Here is a 20,542-nt window from a genome sequence, read left to right as displayed (position 1 = left end):
TTGTGTTGAACGATGCAATCGTCGTCGCCGATTTGCTCTTCAGCAGTGTGAAGCAGGAAGGTGCTTCAAACATGAATGTACGTCTGTGCTGTGATAGTGCCACGCAAAACAACAAGGGTCCAAGCCCCCTCAATGAAAAACATGACCACACCATAACGCCACCGCCTCCGAATTTTGCTATTGGCACCAGACACGCCGGCAGATGACATTCACCGGGCATTCGCCATAACCACACCCTTCCACCGGATCGCCACATTGTGTACCGTGATTCGTTACCCCACACAACGTTTTTCCACTCTTGAATCGCCCAATGTTTACGCTCTGTACAACAAGCGAGGCATCGTTTGGCATTTACCGGCGTGATGTGTGGCTTATGAGCAGCCGCTCGACCATGAAATCCAAGTTTTCTCATCTCCCGCCTAACGGCCACAGTACTTGCAGTAGATCCTGATGTAGTTTGGAATTCCTGTGTGATTGTCTGGGTAGATGTCTGCATATTACACACTTCGACCCTCTTCAGCGGTCGTCGGTCTCTGTCAGTCAACAGACGAGGTCGGGCTGTACGCTTTTGTGCTGTACGTGCCCTGCACGCTTCCACTTCACTATCACATCGGAAACAATGGACCTAGGGATGTTTAGGAGTGTGGAAACTTCCGAAAGATAGCGTAGCTGCAGGATCGTTTCAAAATGGCGTTTGTGGGTGATGTACGGTACAAGCAAAGTGCAGTCATTGAACTACACTGCAGAGAAAGAAACTGTGGGGAATATTGACCAACGCTTGTGCAAAGTCTATGGAGCATCTGCTGTCGACAGAAGTACAGTTAGTCACTGGGCACGGAGGGTGAGGTCATGAGAAGGCGGTTCGGCGGAGCTCCGCGATTTATAGCGGTCGGGAGGCCATCCACAGCTGTCAGACCTGACATGCTGCAGCGAGTGGATGTCATTTGCGAGGACAGACGCATTACGACTCGGCAGTTACCGCTGCATCTGTCAATCACAAGCCGGCCGTTGTGGCCGAGCGGTTCTGGGCGCTTCAGTCTGGAACCGCAGGAGTTGTCTTGTGACAGCCAGAGCGAGAGCACCAGCAGCAGCGAGTACTGTTTGTATAAAGCGTTTATTTTGCATTTTGTTTACGACCTTCCACTAAGGAAGGGATTCTATTTGTGTTTATCTGCTCTGCATAGTAACTAACAGTTCTTGATAAAACTTTACGTAGTTTTCGTGTTAGATTTCTTAGTGTTTTCTTGATCGTTTAGAACAGAAAGCGCCCTAAAACCGTCTTTTGTTTGTTTCGCGGCCGTTAGCCACTAGTCACTTGAATCAGCAGTTGTCTTGTGACAGCCAGAGCGAGAGCACCAGCAGCAGCGAGTACTGTTTGTATAAAGCGTTTATTTTGCATTTTGTTTACGACCTTCCACTAAGGAAGGGATTCTATTTGTGTTTATCTGCTCTGCATAGTAACTAACAGTTCTTGATAAAACTTTACGTAGTTTTCGTGTTAGATTTCTTAGTGTTTTCTTGATCGTTTAGAACAGAAAGCGCCCTAAAACCGTCTTTTGTTTGTTTCGCGGCCGTTAGCCACTAGTCACTTGAATCAGCAGTTGTCTTGTGACAGCCAGAGCGAGAGCACCAGCAGCAGCGAGTACTGTTTGTATAAAGCGTTTATTTTGCATTTTGTTTACGACCTTCCACTAAGGAAGGGATTCTATTTGTGTTTATCTGCTCTGCATAGTAACTAACAGTTCTTGATAAAACTTTACGTAGTTTTCGTGTTAGATTTCTTAGTGTTTTCTTGATCGTTTAGAACAGAAAGCGCCCTAAAACCGTCTTTTGTTTGTTTCGCGGCCGTTAGCCACTAGTCACTTGAATCAGCAGTTGTCTTGTGACAGCCAGAGCGAGAGCACCAGCAGCAGCGAGTACTGTTTGTATAAAGCGTTTATTTTGCATTTTGTTTACGACCTTCCACTAAGGAAGGGATTCTATTTGTGTTTATCTGCTCTGCATAGTAACTAACAGTTCTTGATAAAACTTTACGTAGTTTTCGTGTTAGATTTCTTAGTGTTTTCTTGATCGTTTAGAACAGAAAGCGCCCTAAAACCGTCTTTTGTTTGTTTCGCGGCCGTTAGCCACTAGTCACTTGAATCAGCAGTTGTCTTGTGACAGCCAGAGCGAGAGCACCAGCAGCAGCGAGTACTGTTTGTATAAAGCGTTTATTTTGCATTTTGTTTACGACCTTCCACTAAGGAAGGGATTCTATTTGTGTTTATCTGCTCTGCATAGTAACTAACAGTTCTTGATAAAACTTTACGTAGTTTTCGTGTTAGATTTCTTAGTGTTTTCTTGATCGTTTAGAACAGAAAGCGCCCTAAAACCGTCTTTTGTTTGTTTCGCGGCCGTTAGCCACTAGTCACTTGAATCAGCAGTTGTCTTGTGACAGCCAGAGCGAGAGCACCAGCAGCAGCGAGTACTGTTTGTATATAGCGTTTATTTTGCATTTTGTTTACGACCTTCCACTAAGGAAGGGATTCTATTTGTGTTTATCTGCTCTGCATAGTAACTAACAGTTCTTGATAAAACTTTACGTAGTTTTCGTGTTAGATTTCTTAGTGTTTTCTTGATCGTTTAGAACAGAAAGCGCCCTAAAACCGTCTTTTGTTTGTTTCGCGGCCGTTAGCCACTAGTCACTTGAATCAGCAGTTGTCTTGTGACAGCCAGAGCGAGAGCACCAGCAGCAGCGAGTACTGTTTGTATAAAGCGTTTTTGTACTTATTTGCTGCGCTTAGCTTTTAAATAGTTTTTCTGGGAAAACCTAGCGTAGTTTTCGCGTCTCGTATTTCAGTGAGTGTTTCTTGATTATCAGAGTAGCTCATCAGAAGATTATCTTGGGAATTTGTCACCGTATAGAGTAGGGTAAACATAGTCATGTGTAGGGACTGTGGTTGTTGTGAGCGGACGCAAGGAGAATTGGCCACTCTTCGGGGGCAGGTGGAGGCTTTGTCTGTTAGGCTCATCGAGCTCGAGGCGCAGGCGTCGGCTCGTAGTGGCGTTGGGGCAACTGTGGTGAGACCTATGCCTACTTCGGTGGCCTTGGAATCACATGGAACCCCTGATGTCGCTGCGTCTTCCGGCAGTGAGCATCTTACCGGTCAGCCACCACTCCAGGGTGAATGGCGGACAGTGGTGGGCTCGCGCGTGCCTGGCCGAAAGGCGAAGGTGGGATCTGGCCGCGTGGCAGCTGCCTTACCCCTTTCCAACAGGTACGGGGTGCTTCCTAGTGGTGATGACATCGTTTCCGAGCCACCACAGGGTGCCTCGCCTGTTGGGCCAGTGGCCGATTCTCCGGCAAGGTCCCGACAGTCACAGAGGGCGGGCCTATTAGTTATAGGGAGCTCCAACGTTAGGCGGGTTATGGAGCCCCTCAGGAAAATAGCGGGTAGGTCGGGGAAGAATGCCAGTGTGCACTCGGTGTGCTTGCCGGGGGGTCTCGTCCGTAATGTGGAGGAGGCCCTTCCGGCAGCTATTGAACGCACTGGGTGTGACCGGCTGCAAATAGTAGCACATGTCGGAACGAATGACGCCTGCCGCTTGGGTTCTGAGGCCATCCTTGGTTCCTTCCGGCGGCTGGCTGATTTGGTGAAGACAACCAGCATCGCACGCGGAGTGCAAGCTGAGCTTAATATCTGCAGCATAGTACCCAGAGTCGATCGCGGTCCTCTGGTTTGGAGCCGTGTGGAGGGTCTAAACCAGAGGCTCAGACGACTCTGCGACTATAATGGTTGCAAATTCATCGACCTCCGTTATTGGGTGGAGAACTGTAGGGCCCCCCTAGACAGGTCAGGCGTGCACTACACACCGGAAGCAGCTACTAGGGTAGCAGAGTACGTGTGGCGTGCACACGGGGGTTTTTTAGGTTAGAGGGACCCCCCCTTGGGCGAAACGATAAAATACCTGACGGCTTACCAGAGAGGACATTATCATCGTTGATAAAGAACGTCCGTCCTCAGAGACCAAAAACAGGAAAAGTTAACGTAATATTGGTAAACTGCAGGAGTATCCAGGGCAAGGTTCCTGAATTAGTATCTCTTATTGAAGGAAATAGTGCGCATATAGTATTAGGAACGGAAAGTTGGTTAAAACCGGAAGTGAACAGTAACGAAATCCTAGACACAGAATGGAATATATACCGCAAGGATAGGATAAACGCCAATGGTGGAGGAGTATTTATAGCAGTAAAGAATTCAATAATATCCAGTGAAGTTATTAGCGAATGCGAATGTGAAATAATCTGGGTTAAGTTAAGTATCAAAGGTGGGTCAGATATGATAGTCGGATGCTTCTATAGACCACCTGCATCAGCAACCGTAGTAGTTGAGCGCCTCAGAGAGAACCTGCAGAACGTCGTGAAGAAGTTTCGTGATCATACGATTGTAATAGGGGGAGACTTCAATCTACCAGGTATAGAATGGGATAGTCACACAATCAGAACTGGAGCCAGGGACAGAGACTCATGTGACATTATCCTGACTGCCTTGTCCGAGAATTACTTCGAGCAGATAGTTAGAGAACCAACTCGTGAAGCTAACGTTTTAGACCTCATAGCAACAAATAGACCGGAACTTTTCGACTCCGTGAATGTAGAAGAGGGTATCAGTGATCATAAGTCAGTGGTTGCATCAATGACTACAAGTGTAATAAGAAATGCCAAGAAAGGAAGGAAAATATATTTGCTTAACAAGAGTGATAGGGCACAAATCGCAGAATATCTGAGTGACCACCATCAAACGTTCATTTCTGAGGAAGAGGATGTGGAACAAAAATGGAAAAAATTCAGAAACATCGTCCAGTACGCCTTAGATAAGTTCGTACCGACTAAGGTCCAAAGCGAGGGGAAAGATCCACCGTGGTATAACAATCATGTACGAAAGGTACTACGGAAACAAAGAAAGCTTCATCATAGGTATAAGAGTAGTCGAATCATAGCTGATAAGGAAAAGCTGAACGAAGCGAAAAAGAGCGTAAAGAGAGCAATGAGAGAAGCATTCAACGAATTCGAACATAAAACATTGGCAAACAATCTAAACAAGAACCCTAAAAAGTTTTGGTCATATGTAAAATCGGTAAGCGGATCTAAATCCCCTATTCAGTCACTCGTTGACCACGATGGCACCGAAACAGAGGACGACCGAAGAAAGGCAGAAATACTGAATTCAGTGTTCCGAAACTGTTTCACTGCGGAAAATCGTAACACGGTCCCTGACTTCAGCCGTCGCACGGACGCCAAAATGGAAAATATTGAAATAAACGATATCGGAATTGAAAAACAACTGCTATCACTTAGTAGCGGAAAAGCATCCGGACCAGACGAGATACCCTTAAGATTCTACAGTGATTATGCTAAAGAACTTGCCCCCTTTCTATCAGCAATTTATCGTAGATCGCTGGAAGAACGTAAAGTACCTAGCGACTGGAAGAAAGCGCAGGTCGTTCCCATTTTCAAGAAGGGTCATAAATCAGATGCGAATAATTATAGGCCTATTTCGCTTACGTCAATCTGTTGTAGAATAATGGAACATGTTTTGTGTTCTCGTATTATGACGTTCTTAGATAATACAAATCTCCTTCATCATAACCAACATGGATTCCGCAAACAGAGATCATGTGAAACTCAGCTCGCCCTATTTGCCCAAGAAATTCACAGTGCCGTAGACACTGGCGAGCAGATTGATGCCGTATTCCTGGACTTCAGGAAGGCATTTGATACGGTTCCGCACTTACGTTTAGTGAAAAAAATACGAGCTTACGGAATATCGGACCAGGTTTGTGATTGGATTCAGGATTTCCTAGAAGAAAGAACACAACATGTCATTCTTAACGGTTCAAAATCTGCAGATGTAGAGGTAATTTCGGGAGTACCGCAGGGAAGCGTGATAGGACCTTTATTGTTTACAATATACATAAATGACTTAGTTGACAACATCGGTAGCTCCGTGAGGCTATTTGCAGATGACACGGTTGTCTACAAGAAAGTAGCAACATCAGAAGACTCGTACGTACTCCAGGAGGACCTGCAGAGGATTAATGCATGGTGCGACAGCTGGCAGCTTTCCCTAAACGTAGACAAATGTAATATAATGCGCATACATAGGGGCAGAAATCCATTCCAGTACGATTATGCCATAGGTGGTAAATCATTGGAAGCGGTAACGACCGTAAAATACTTGGGAGTTACTATCCGGAGCGATCTGAAGTGGAATGATCACATAAAACAAATAGTGGGAAAAGCAGGCGCCAGGTTGAGATTCATAGGAAGAATTCTAAGAAAATGTGACTCATCGACGAAAGAAGTAGCTTACAAAACGCTTGTTCGTCCGATTCTTGAGTATTGCTCATCAGTATGGGACCCTTACCAGGTTGGATTAATAGAAGAGATAGACATGATCCAGCGAAAAGCAGCGCGATTCGTCATGGGGACATTTAGTCAGCGCGAGAGCGTTACGGAGATGCTGAACAAGCTCCAGTGGCGGACACTTCAAGAAAGGCGTTACGCAATACGGAGAGGTTTATTATCGAAATTACGAGAGAGCACATTCCGGGAAGAGATGGGCAACATATTACTACCGCCCACATATATCTCGCGTAATGATCACAACGAAAAGATCCGAGAAATTAGAGCAAATACGGAGACTTACAAGCAGTCGTTCTTCCCACGCACAATTCGTGAATGGAACAGGGAAGGGGGGATCAGATAGTGGTACAATAAGTACCCTCCGCCACACACCGTAAGGTGGCTCGCGGAGTATAGATGTAGATGTAGATGTAGATGTAGAACACTACGGTCGCAGGTTCGTATCATGCCTCGGGCGTGGATGTGTGTGATGCCCTTAGGTTAGTTACGTTTAAGTAGTTCTAAGTTCTAGGGGACTGATGACCTCAGATGTTAAGTCCCATAGTGCTCAGAGCCATTTTTTTTGTCAATCACACAAGCTCCCAAACAGGGCTTGAAATGTTGTGTGATGTTGTTGGTGTCTATGGGGGTACTTGTTTTCGTATAGTTGTGCTGCCTCTTGAGTGTTTCCATCTGCTTGACAGTATACAAACATCATCTCGACATGAATACCGGACCATTCTGCTGCTTACAGTAGCTGCGTCAATGACACAGCCTGCAACACGCTGGGAAAATACGGCACGTGGTCGGAGTAACTTTCATTCGTCAGCACCATCTACTGTGGAAACGATGCATTTCCGGACACAGTTCAGAGGACCTTTTCCCCTCCAATCCCAGTCAGGATGCGTCCCAGCAGTTTGTCGATTTTATTAATGTTCACCCAGCATATTGCTTCCTACTACGTACTACGTACGTAAGTGAAACAGGCAAAAAGGAATACAAACGTCTCAAAAATGAGATCGACAGGAAGTGCAAAATGGCTAAGCAAGGATGGCTAGAGGACAAATGTAAGGATGTAGAGGCCTATCTCACTAGGGGTAAGATAGATACCGCCTACAGGAAAATTAGAGAGACCTTTGGAGATAAGAGAACGACTTGTATGAATATCAAGAGCTCAGATGGAAACCCAGTTCTAAGCAAAGAAGGGAAAGCAGAAAGGTGGAAGGAGTATATAGAGGGTCTATACAAGGGCGATGTACTTGAGGACAATATTATGGAAATGGAAGAGGATGTAGGTGAAGATGAAATGGGAGATATGATACTGCGTGAAGAGTTTGACAGAGCACTGAAAGACTTGAGGCGAAACAAAGCCCCCGGAGTAGACAATATTCCATTGGAACTACTGACGGCCGTGGGAGAGCCAGTCCTGACAAAACTCTACCATCTGGTGAGGAAGATGTATGAGACAGGCGAAATACCCTCAGACTTCAAGAAGAATATAATAATTTCAATCCCAAAGAAAGCAGGTGTTGACAGATGTGAAAATTACCGAACTATCAACTTAATAAGTCACAGCTGCAAAATACTAACACGAATTCTTTACAGACGAATGGAAAAACTAGTAGAAGCCAACCTCGGGGAAGATCAGTTTGGATTCCGGAGAAACACTGGAACACGTGAGGCAATACTGACCTTACGACTTATCTTAGAAGAAAGATTAAGGAAAGGCAAACCTACGTTTCTAGCATTTGTAGACTTAGAGAAAGCTTTTGACAACGTTAACTGGAATACTCTCTTTCAAATTATGGAGGTGGCAGGGGTAAAATACAGGGAGCGAAAGGCTATTTACTATTTGTACAGAAACCAAATGGCAGTTATAAGAGTCGAGGGACATGAAAGGGAAGCAGTGATTGGGAAGGGAGGAAGACAGGGTTGTAGCCTCTCCCCGATGTTGTTCAATCTGTATATTGAGCAAGCAGTAAAGGAAACAAAAGAAAAATTCGGAGTAGGTATTAAAATTCATGGAGAAGAAATAAAAACTTTGAGGTTCGCCGATGACATTGTAATTCTGTCAGAGACAGCAAAGGACTTGGAAGAGCAGTTGAATGGAATGGACATTGTCTTCAAAGGAGGATATAAGATGAACATCAACAAAAGCAAAACAAGGATAATGGAATGTAGTCTAATTAAGTCGGGTGATGCTGAGGGAATTAGATTAGGAAATGAGGCACTTAAGGCAGTAAAGGAGTTTTGCTATTTGGGGAGCAAAATAACTGATGATGGTCGAAGTAGAGAGGATATAAAATGTAGGCTGGCAATGGCAAGGAAAGCGTTTCTGAAGAAGAGAAATTTGTTAACATCCAGTATTGATTTAAGTGTCAGGAAGTCATTTTTGAAAGTATTTGTATGGAGTGTAGCCATGTATGGAAGTGAAACATGGACGATAAATAGTTTGGACAAGAAGAGAATAGAAGCTTTCGAAATGTGGTGCTACAGAGGAATGCTGAAGATTAGATGGGTAGATCACATAACTAATGAGGAAGTATTGAATAGGACTGGGGAGAAGAGAAGTTTGTGGCGCAACTTGACCAGAAGAAGGGATCGGTTGGTAGGACATGTTCTGAGGCATCAAGGGATCACCAATTTAGTATTGGAGGGCAGCGTGGAGGGTAAAAATCGTAGAGGGAGACCAAGAGATGAATACACTAAGCAGATTCAGAAGGATGTAGGTTGCAGTAGGTACTTGGAGATGAAAAAGCTTGCACAGGATTGAGTAGCATGGAGAGCTGCATCAAACCAGTTTCAGGACTGAAGACCACAACAACAACAACAACGTACGTACACGACCTGACAAAAACCGTGAAGCATTCAGAAGGGGAGGTCGAAACCAAATGACTCTACAGGGGTTGAGGGGGTATGCGAAGTTACTTCAGTGGTTAAAAGCTTGAGTAAAATGGACAAAGGACTTGGCAGTAAGAGCCCACTAATCATTGTGACGGCGCACGTCCTCTGGTCTGTGCACATGCACTGATTCTGTTGGGTTGTGCCAACACCTGAGGTAAGCTGGCCAAGAACTGTTGTAACTGATCCTTGATATCTGGATAGTGGCATTAGGACAGAGGTGACATCGCAACTCGTATCACAGATGCTGTATCAGAGACAAAAAAATGGTTCAAATCGCTCTGAGCACTATGGAATTTAACATCTGAGATCATCAGTACCCTAGAACTTGGAACTACTTAAACCTAAGGACATCACACACATCCAAGACCGAGGCAGGATTCAAACCTTCGACCGTAGCGGTTGCGCGGTTCCAGACTGTAGCGTCTAGAACCGCTTGGACATACCGGACGGCCAATCAGAGACAGATCTGGGGATCTTTCTGGCCACGGGAATACTTCAACATCATGCAGACAGTGCATGAAGTAGCATCTTTCGACAAATACTACCCTGAAACTTCCTGGCAGATTAAAACTGTGTGCCGGACCGAGACTCGAACTCGGGACCTTTGCCTTTCGCGGGCAAGTGCTCTACCAACTGAGCTATCCAAGCACACGCCCCGTCCTCACAGCTTCACTTCTGCCAGTATCTCGTCTCCTACTTTCCAACTTTACAGAAGCTCTCCTGCGAACCCTGCAGAACTAGCACTCCTGAAAGAAAGGATACTGCGGAGACATGGCTTAGCCACAGCCTGGGGGATGTTTCCAGAATGAGATTTTCACTCTGCTGCGGAGTGTGCGCTGATATGAAACTTCCTTGCAGATTAAAACTGGTAGGTAGGAGACGAGATACTGGCAGAAGTGAAGCTGTGAGGACATGAGTCGTGCTTGGGTAGCTCAGTTTGTAGAGCACTTACCCGCGAAAGGCAAAGGTCCCGAGTTCGAGTCTCGGTCCGTCACACAGTTTTAATCTGTCAGGAAGTTTCATATCAGCGCACACTCCACTGCAGAGTGAAAATCTCATTCTTGTAAATACTACCCTGTTGAAAATGACACCGATACTGGCGCATGAGAGGTAACATATAGTGATGCATGATGTCTGGGACATACCGTTGTGCCGTCAGAGTTTCCTAAGTCAGTATACCAGTCTAAAGTGATATCCTACGGTCCCCTGCAGCACGGCTCCAGAGGAAACACAGCTGTGCTTATCCAAAACAGTGGAATAACGGGACCTCTCTCGAGATCACTGGCATACTACTGACTATTGTTATTAGGGTAGAGCAGAAATGCAAGTCACTGCTGAACACAACGGAACGCCATCGATCATCGTTTCTCCCGGTCACGGTATCACGATAAACGCAGTCGATTTTGTTGTGGTGTTAACGACAGTCTATGTAGCGACGGTTAACTGTCTATTCCAGCTACTCCTAGTTTCCGACCAATGGTGTGTGATGGCTTAGAATCTAATGGGGAGTCCATTACCTGTTCTCGGATGTCGGCTACAGGTTGGAAGGGATTATGATGGGCGCGCTGTACAACATGCGATCCTTTTCTCGTGGTGATGAAACAGAGTCTACTGGAACCTTAACGAGTATGCCTGCCCTCACATCCCCGTGCAGATCAAAATCGGACAAATATAGATATAGCACTATTCGGCCAGCCGGCCAAAAGGAGGCCGCGATAAGGCCCCTCTTTTCATTGTTTCAGGTGCTGATAACATGGTCTCGCACGAATATCCCGCATAATCGTGTCCTACACAATGTCACTCAACATCTGACATCATTCACATCTCTTACATACCCCACCAGGACCGACAACTAGACTAAACAAGAAAAACATAACATTGTCTGGTATGTAAGTTTAACAGTTGACATGCCCACCGACAGTGTGCACATGTACGAAGTTACGAGGGGTTTTCAATAATTAAGCCAATATTTTTTCTGAAAGCAGGTTGGTTTCATTCCGGATTCTAATATTCCAATTACGAGGCGTGTTTTTTAAGTAATGTCCGTTATGTTGTAGACACTAGTAGTTCGCGCGCATACCGCAACGAGCGCACGCGTCGTGTACTGCCATGCCTCGGGAAAACTGTGCTCAGTTTCAGCTGTGTAGGTAACCGGTACGGTTCTGTTCTGTGCTTTCAAAATGTTTAAGTCTATCAACTCGCCCGCCGCGTTTGAGGTTCACTAGTGATACGGTTTTTGCCACAAGGAACCTGTCTGCTGCAGAAATTCATCGGCAGATTTACGAAGTGTTCGGTGACACTGTTCTGGGTGAAAGCAATGTGCATGAGTGGGTACGAGAATTCAAAGATGGCAGTGACAACGTCCATGATGAGGTCCGCTCTGGTCACCCTTCTTTGATTACAGACGATTTGGTGGCTTCTGTTGGAGCGCGGATTCGTGAGAACAGGCGCTTCACAATAACAGGTCTTTCAAACGAATTTCCTGACGTGTCGAGATCAGTGCTTTACAACATTGTTTCTGAACACCTAAAGTTTAGGAAACTGTGCTCCCGTTGGGTCCCGAAATTCCCACAAAAACCATAGATTTGAAGTTCCTGACTCGTTATCACGAAGAAGGTGACGGCTTCTTGAGTCATGGACTGTGCGGCTGGTCCCGGCGGAGGTTCGAGTCCTCCCTCGGGCATGGGTGTGTGTGTTTGTCCTTAGGATAATTTAGGTTAAGTAGTGTGTAAGCTTAAGGACTGATGACCTTAGCAGTTAAGTCCCATATGATTTCACACATATTTGAACGTTTGAACTTTTTGAGTCAGATCGTAACTAGAGACGAAACATGGGTATCGCATATCACTCCCGAATCGAAGCAACAGAGCATGGAATCGATATACACACACTCGCCTGTAAAGGTGAAGGCCAAACAGACTCTGTCCCAGCTCAAAGTAATGGCGTCGGTGTTTTGGGATAGGCATGGTGTTTTGTTGGTCGACTTCATGCAACGAGGAACCACTATCAATGCAGAAGCATACTGCCAAACCCTGAGACAGCTACGCAGAGCGATTCAAAAAAGAGAATTGTCCTTCTCCATGACAATGCAAGCCCTCACACTGCAGGTCAGACCCGCGATTTATTGGACAGGTTTGTCTGGGAAGTTTTAGACCACCCACCCTACAGTCCTGATCTTGCGCCGAGCGATTACCATCTGTTCCTTTACCTCAAATAACACCTCAGTGACAACCGTTACAATGACGATGACGACGTGAAAACGGCAGTGAACTCTTGGTTATTGGAGCAGACGAAAGATCTTTATGAAGAGGGCATTTTAAAATTAGTTGAGAGGTATATAAGTCCTTCAACACACTTGGCAACTATGTCGAAAAACAGCATGAAGTATGTACTTTCTGAAAATAAATTTACTTGTTTGAAATATCCTTTCCTTGTGTACTTATGTTCAACGAACCTTATTTAAAAAACAGAGCTGGTATTTCCCACTCCTTTGGCTACAAAACCCTATTTTGAATATTATTACCGTTCAATGCTGCAGCCTTACGCCACCTTATTGTGTCAATAACTTCCTCATCATCCACGTACAGTATCCTGCGGACTGCATCTTTCATTGGGCCAAACAGATGGAAGTAAGAAGGTGCAAATGCGGACTGTAGGGTGGATGAGGAAGAAGAGTCCAATGAAGTTTTAATAGGTCCTCTCGGCTAAGTAGGCTCGTGTGAGGCCTTGCGTTGTCATGAAGAAGAAGTTCATTTCCATTTTCATGGCGACAAACATGCTGAAGTCGAATCTTCAATTTATTGATGGTAGTACAACACACTTCAGAGTTGGTCATTGCACTGTGATGGAGGACATCAAACAGAAGGACCCCTCCAGAGTTCCAGAAGACCGTCGCCATGACTTTACCGGCTAAGGGTGCGGCTTTGAACCTTTTTTTCGGAGGAGAGTTTGTGTGGCACCACTCCATGGATTGTCGTTTTGTTTCCAGTTCGAAGTGATAAAGTGTTTGATCGCTTGAGACGATGTTCCACAAAAATTTGTCACTGACATCCTTGTAACGTGCAGGTAATTCAGCACAGGAGGCACTTCATTTTTCTTTATGGTCTTCTGTTAGGCGGTGAGGAACTCAGCGGGCTCACAGCTTTGAGTACCCAAGCTGGTGTACGAGTGTGTCAGCTTTACCAACACAGACGTCCAGTTGTGCAGTGAAGTTTTGATTGTGATCCGAAGGAGAGTGTCCGCACGTTCCAACACTCCAGGAATCACAGATATGTGCGGCCAGCCGTCACGCTGGGGTTCTCCCCAATCTTGTTGCAATGCTGACAGACGCCTCGAACAACAAGTCATCGTGCTTTTGTTCACAGCCAGGTGTCTGTAGACATTCTGCAAGCTCATATAAATGTCAGCGATGCTCTGGTTTTCCGCCAGGAGAAACTCAATGACAGTTCTCTGGTTTGAACGCATCTCCGTTGTAGACTCCACTTTGAAGGTTACGTACAGCGCCGCCAAGTATCGGAACACCATAAAACTGTTAAGGCTGATGCGGGAATGTTCCACGATATCCCACGACAAAAGAATTTCTTCAAACAAAATTGTCCGAGAAAAAGTGTTGTATTACTTATTCAACGTCCCTTGTTCATTAACATCTGATCATGTCTCCTGGGTGCTTAACTTTTTTGTCAGGCACTGTATCTCACGATAAGAGCATGGAGCCAATATTAGTGATTCGAGATCTTACTTTAGGGTTACCAGTAATTAGTGTTCTCGTGCGAAATTCGTGACTGGGATAGAAAAGCAGTGGTACACAAAGTGCTCTGGGGCACGTACTATAGTGTGGCTTGTGGAATATACATTGTTTCTCATAAACTGAGGATAATTGCAGAATGTGGTGGCACACAACGTGGCACTATACAAAACTGGCGCTAATAGCATAGGCATATAGGGAACACACACGACACAGATCTGTAAGTCCACGGTATTGGTGATAAGTTGAGAAAACCGTCCCCAAACACATATGCTGCAAAACGCCACTGTTTCCCGCGCATGTACCCCGACACCAATATGGGATATGATCACCATGCATACGTACACAGGCCGCACAACGGGTTGGCATACTCTGGATCAGGTGGTCGAGCAGCTGCTGGGGTATAGCGTCCCATTCTTGCACCAGTGCCTGTCGGAGCTCCTGAAGCGTCCTAGGGGTTTGAAGACGTGCAGCGATACGTCGACCGAGAGCATCCCAGACGTGCTCGATGGGGTTCAGGTCTGGAGAACAGGCAGGCCACTTCATTCACCTGATATCTTATGTTTCAAGGTACTCGTCCACGATGGCAGCTGGGTGGAGCCGTGCGTTATCATCCATCAGGATGAAAGTGGGACCCACTGCACCCAAGAAAACGCGGACATACTGGTGCAAAATAACGTCCCGATACACCTGACCTGTTACAGTTCCTTTGTCAGACATGTAGGGGTGTACGTGGACCAATCATAATTCCACCCCACACCATCAAACCACGACCTCCATATAGGTCCCTTTCAAGGACATTAAGCGGTTGGTCTCTGGTTCCTGGTTCACGCCAGATGAAAACCCGGCGAGACTCACTATTGAGAATATACCTAAACTCGTCTGTGAATATGACCTGGGGCCATTGTTCCAATGACCACGTACTTTATTCTAACACAGGTTTTACGGGCTCTCCTATGACCGGGGGTCAGTGGAATGCACTTTGCACGTCTCCAGGCGAATAAACCATGTCTGTTCAGTCGTCTGTAGACTGTGTGTCTGGAGACAAGTGTTCCGGTGGCTGCGGTAACATCCCGAGCAAGACTACCGGAAGTATTCCTCGGTCATCTGCAGGCACTGATGGTGAGATATCGGTCTTCTTGTGGTGTTGTGCACTGTAGACGTCCCGTACCGTAGCTCCTACACACGTTTCCTGTCTGCTGGAAACGTTGCCATAATCTTGAGATCACACTTCGTGGCACACGGAGGGCCCATGCTACGACCTGCTGTGTTTGACCAGCCTCCAGTCGCCCTAGTATTCTACCCCTCATAACGTCATAAATATGTGTTCTTTGAGCTACTTTCAACACACAGTCACCATTAGCACGCCTGAAAACGTCTGCACACTTACTTGCTGCACCGTACTCTGACATGCACCAACACACCTCTGCGTATGTCGACTGCTGCCAGCGCCACCGTGCGACGACCGCAGGTCAAAAGCACCGCATGGTCATACCCCTGGGTGATTTAAACCCGCAAACCGCCCACCAGAGCGTTGTTTTACCATGTACCAGCACTATTCTTAATTTATGAGCGTGAGTGTAGATTAGGTGTAACAAGTGCTACTAACTCCAGGTGGCGCATGCGCCACATGCTGAGCAGCGTGGCGATGACGGCGGCCGAGTAGAGCGTGAGCTCGCAGGCGTTGATCTGGAGCAGCGCGCGGTCGCGGCTCAGCACGCAGAACAGGATGAGCGACAGGATGGTGAGCACGAGCACCAGCACGCCGGCGAACAGGCCCTTGTGCGCGCTCGCGCAGTCCACCGAGATCTGCTGGCCCGACTGCCCGCCGGGGTACAGCGCCGGCTGCAGCGCCGACGGCGCCTGCCACACAAACACACACATTCACTTGTTGTGCCGACTCCACAGGAAGGTGCAGAGATACACTGAAATAATGTTGCAACAGCAGCACATAAAGATAAACAGATGAGAAAACTAGAGAACTTCGTTCTTGGTCCCAGTCTTGTTGCGCCCTCTTGGTTCATACATAGCGTATATTACCCGTCTTTCCCTTTACTTCACCTTTTATTATTCACAGGATTTCGAACATCTTTCGCCACATTACACTATCGAACGCTTTATCGAGCTCAGAAAATCCTATGAACATTCACTGATATTTCGACATTCTTGCCTCCATTATCAATCGCAACGTCGGAACTGCCTCTCTGGTGCCTCTACCTTTCCTTAAACCAAACTGATTGTTGTCTAACACATTCTCAATGTCCTTTTTCGATTCTTCTGCGTATTATTCTTGTCAGCAACGTGGATGGATCAGCTGCATGGTAATGCAAGAAAACATTTTAGAAAGGTCCACACTAATATTAAAGTACTTTACACATTAGCATGCGCTCTGGTCATCTTTGTCATGCGAAATGGCTGTCTTCTTGTGGTGTATTCAGCTACCTCTATAGCAGTAGCTCCTTAGAGCTTGTTAACGGCTGTACTTTCAGAGGACAGTTAAAACACGACACAACAACCAACTCTAGTGAGCAGTTGAAACGAAATGGTGTTTAAAACAAAGCTGGTTTCGATTTTTAACTATTGATGTGTCGACCACGGTGTTATTTGTCACAAGTAGTGACTTCTACACATCTTGTTGTCGCATTTGGGGAGTTGGTCGAGGAAATATATTATAATAAGAGGGACTGTGACAATTTGATAATAAAAACGACAGTATAAAAGTTATTTTGATGAATTACAAATTAAAATCGATAATTAAATTGAAAAAAAAAAGCTTTGTTTTGACCGCCGTCTTGTTTCATCTTCACAGTAGGGTTGGTTATATGTGCGTTGACTATGATGGCATGTTGTAACTGTCCTTTACAAGTTCGTCGACGGTGGTTAATAAGGTGCAAGGAGCTGTAGCAATGGAGATGGTTGAGAACATCACAAGAAGAGGAGGAAACATAACCACATCACATGCCAAACTGAAAGAACTTTCATATGTATGTGGCCTTTCGTAATATGTTTTTTGCATTGTGATTATAGCTTGAAGATAATGTTTCCAGCTCGAAATGTGTTGCTTCATGTTGTGACTGGCAATTGCCTCTGAAAAACCTTTTGACATTATTGAACGTAGTTCTCTACCTTTTATGGATTCTTCTATTCTCTTCAACAATCATCTTTATCGCTAATTCTACATCTCACATCTCAAATACCTAGTTCGCTGAAAATCACTTATATACATCCACCTAAAAAAGCAACAATGCACATATTTCTATCATCACCATACCAGAACATTCGGCTTGTCTGTACCAAGCCGTACCTCATTCACCTCAAGGAACTCAGTATCCCATACCAAAATACAATCAGCCGACTACCGGAACCTTAACAGAAACTTACATCTTCCACCATCAACAGTTTCCTCCTATCGTTTGCTGTCCATTAATCGCGGCTCTATCAATCAAATTTCGTGAAATCAACCACTGGAAAACAACCCTGGTAGCCTAAACCGCACGTTGTGCTCGGAAATAAAAACGCTGCTTGTGCTGTTATTTAATTCCTCCCAACAGTCACCCTGTAGCTCCAGTTACAATGACCCCTTTGATCGAAATGGCCCAGTTCACTGAGTACGTATCGGTAGTATTACGTCTCAAACTGCCATGCGGTCAAACAAAAACAGAATGGTCGCATTTTTCCTCATCATTTGTTCAAATGGCTCTGAGAACTATGGGTCTTAAGGGGAGTAGGACGTCAAACGGACCGACTTGGAGCAGGAAAGGCATCACAGGACATTTTAGTTTCCAGCGTCTATACCTTTACAAATACATTCATAAAAATTTGTCAGCATCAACAGGAAGGATTCAGGATTCACACTCATTGCAATGGAAGTTCGAAAACATAACAAAATAAATTTTTTTACGTGTGAAATTTCATCATTTTTTCACTTACTAATCGCTGCATTTATTACTATAGGTACACTTTTCTTCATAAATTAAAGAGATTCTTCGATACATTTTGCACAGTATACATACCATACTTACAGGTGTATGAAACTCTAGAATTTATTTAAATTATGAACAAACGAATGAGCTGTTATATTTTAAACTTTGTGTTTAGAAAAACACAAATTTTATAGTTCATTACCTCAATTTTTACCACAGTTTTTAATAGATTTGGAAAATTCTAGAGTTTCATAGACCTTTATGTATGGTTTCTACGCTGTGCAAAATTCATCGAAGAATCTCTCTTACTTATGAAGAAAAATGTACCTATAGCAACAAATGCTGTCATTAGTAAGTGAAAAAAAATGATGAAATTTCACATGTAAAAGAAATTATTTCGTTATGTTTTCGAACTTCCACTGCTATCAGTGTGAATTTTGAATCCTTCCTGGTCACCCTGACAAAGTTTTATGAATTTATTTGTAAAAGTGTAGACAGTGGAAATTAAAATGTCCTGTGGTGCCTCTCCTGCTCCAAGTCGGCCTATTTGACGTCCTGCCCCTCTTAACATTTGAGGCCATCAGTCTCCTAGAACTTAGAACTACTTAAACCTAATTAACATAAGGGCATCACGCACATCCACATTCTTACCAAGTCCTGTAAGTCTTCCATGAGTAATGAGTGTGTTGGGGTGGGACACTACGAATGTAGTGTGTGGACATATAAGGTGAGAATGTGGGTCTCGCGGGAGGCGTGCGTGAGATAGTCCCTGCAGTCGCGCTATCCTCTGTGCCCTCGGTGGCTCAGATGGAATAAGCGTCTGCCATGTAAGCAGGAGATCTAGGGCTCCAGTCCAGGTCGGGGCACACATTTTCACCTGTCCCCGTTGATATATATCAACGCCCGTCAGCAGCTGAAGGTATTAATACAATTCTAATTTCGTTCTAGACGGCTGCAGGTTATCAATGGTGTCTGTTCTTTCGGACATGTCCTAACGAACAGACATCATATCCATATAAGAAGAAGTATGTCGTCATTACGAAGTGTAGTTAGTAGATGGATGGGACAGCAGTATACCTTGGTAGTGCTGATCTTGTTGCCGTAGGCACCAGAGTAGCTCTGTCGGCCCCTGGAGTAGGCGTTGACGTCCTTCCACATGGCGTAGAGGATGACGGCGCAGATGAGGGAGTACTCGATGGTGCAGGGGAACAGAAAGGGCGACGCATTCTGCACCAGCGAGCCCATAATGTTGGAACGCCGGCACTCGCGCAGGTCTTGAAGACCCTTCAGTCGCCCGAATTCGCTGCAACACATTGTGGCCACCGTACATTAGACGGTATCATATAAAATCATCTGACTGGCACTGTAGATCTATGCTAGCTAGAAAACACGGCTGTAACAAGAATGAGAAGTCCAAAGCATGACTGTACGAGATTACGCATCAAGTTTCAATTATAAACTCGATAAAATAAACTTAATAAACAAAATGGCTCAGCCCTCTAATAAAGTAGAGTATCATGCGACAAATCATTTTCTTCATTTGAAGGAGTACAATGTTGCTATAATTGATGATGAGTTGGCGTATTGTTATCGTGCATTTCCAATACCGTATTACACGGTGTTTAGGTGGCGCACAGTTCCAGTGTGATCAGATAATTCTGAATGACGAAGAACGAAGTGGCAGGCCATCTCTTTGTGAATAATCAAAGTACAAGAAAACTGGAAGCCCTGACGATCGAATACCGGTGAGTCACAGTTGACGCTCGTACTTTCAGGACAGTCACACTTGCTGTGGTTGCTTCCGACATCCCCCCCTCCCCTCCCCCGTAGTCTCATGACATTGCAACCATGCAACCATTGACTTGTGTTACAACGGAAAAAAGGGAAAAGTTCGCAAAAGTTCCCAGTTTCTTGTATGCAATAATTCTTTTACTGTTGTGAGAAGCCCCTGGACGAACGATTATTCGGAGAATGTATTTATTTGTTATCAAATAATACTTATTTGGTCCACCTTCCATTCTGTAAGCTCTCCTGAGTGGTTGGATTGATGAATCAGACTGTTTCGGAGGTCCCGTGGGCAACGAGGGAATCAACGCCTGTGTACATAAGCTATACCAGCCTTACAATATTCTGGTGGTTGTGGGGCTAATGGTAAACGCAGTGCGTGTCAGGAACGTTTCATTTCTTTTGAAACTCGGAGTCCCGCAGTAAGCAGTCGCTAGCAGAACTAGTTCGCGCCACCACTTAAGCTTTGGTTGGCATCTCGTAAGTGAAGCTCGGTACCTTCCTTCAGTTTGCTGACGTAGGTTGGAATTAGGCACTGAGTTGTTTGATCGTGTAGCAGCTTTCGGTAGATGTCCATTCAGAGCTGAAATTAATCGTTGTACAGTCACATTTACAGCTGTCTTTAAACAATTTGCACTCATAGAATGCGGATGGGGGAGGGAGGAAGAGGGGGAGCTTTCGTCCGTGAGAAGATGCACCCACGTGTGCGTATAGATCAGTGAAAAAGGAAAGTGGAGGAAGATTGAAGTCCCATAGAAGCGACGTCATTAGAGACGGATCGCAAGGTCTTCATCTACATCT

The 20,542-nt window shown here is 45.2% G+C and overlaps 1 protein-coding gene and 1 non-coding gene across 2 annotated transcripts in view; both read right to left on the bottom strand.

Annotated features, from left to right (window-relative positions):
* Positions 1–20,542, bottom strand: part of LOC126473281 (proton channel OtopLc-like) — a 129,138-nt gene that overhangs the window by 13,420 nt on the left and 95,176 nt on the right. Inside the window, exons 8-9 of the mRNA XM_050100236.1 lie at positions 19,034–19,259; positions 15,643–15,896 (exon numbers count right to left, since the gene is read on the bottom strand). Coding sequence (XP_049956193.1) covers positions 15,643–15,896; positions 19,034–19,259 — 480 coding nt within the window. The remainder of the gene's footprint in view (positions 1–15,642; positions 15,897–19,033; positions 19,260–20,542) is intronic.
* On the bottom strand, positions 9,864–9,938 carry Trnas-cga (transfer RNA serine (anticodon CGA)). The gene has a single exon. It is a non-coding gene; the product is annotated as a tRNA-Ser (tRNA).

This window comes from Schistocerca serialis, chromosome 4 (genome assembly GCF_023864345.2).
Source record: "Schistocerca serialis cubense isolate TAMUIC-IGC-003099 chromosome 4, iqSchSeri2.2, whole genome shotgun sequence".
In the NCBI taxonomy this organism is placed as follows: Eukaryota; Metazoa; Arthropoda; class Insecta; order Orthoptera; family Acrididae; genus Schistocerca; species Schistocerca serialis.
Note: the sequence above shows the minus strand (reverse complement) of the source record. Positions and strands in the feature narration are given on the sequence as shown.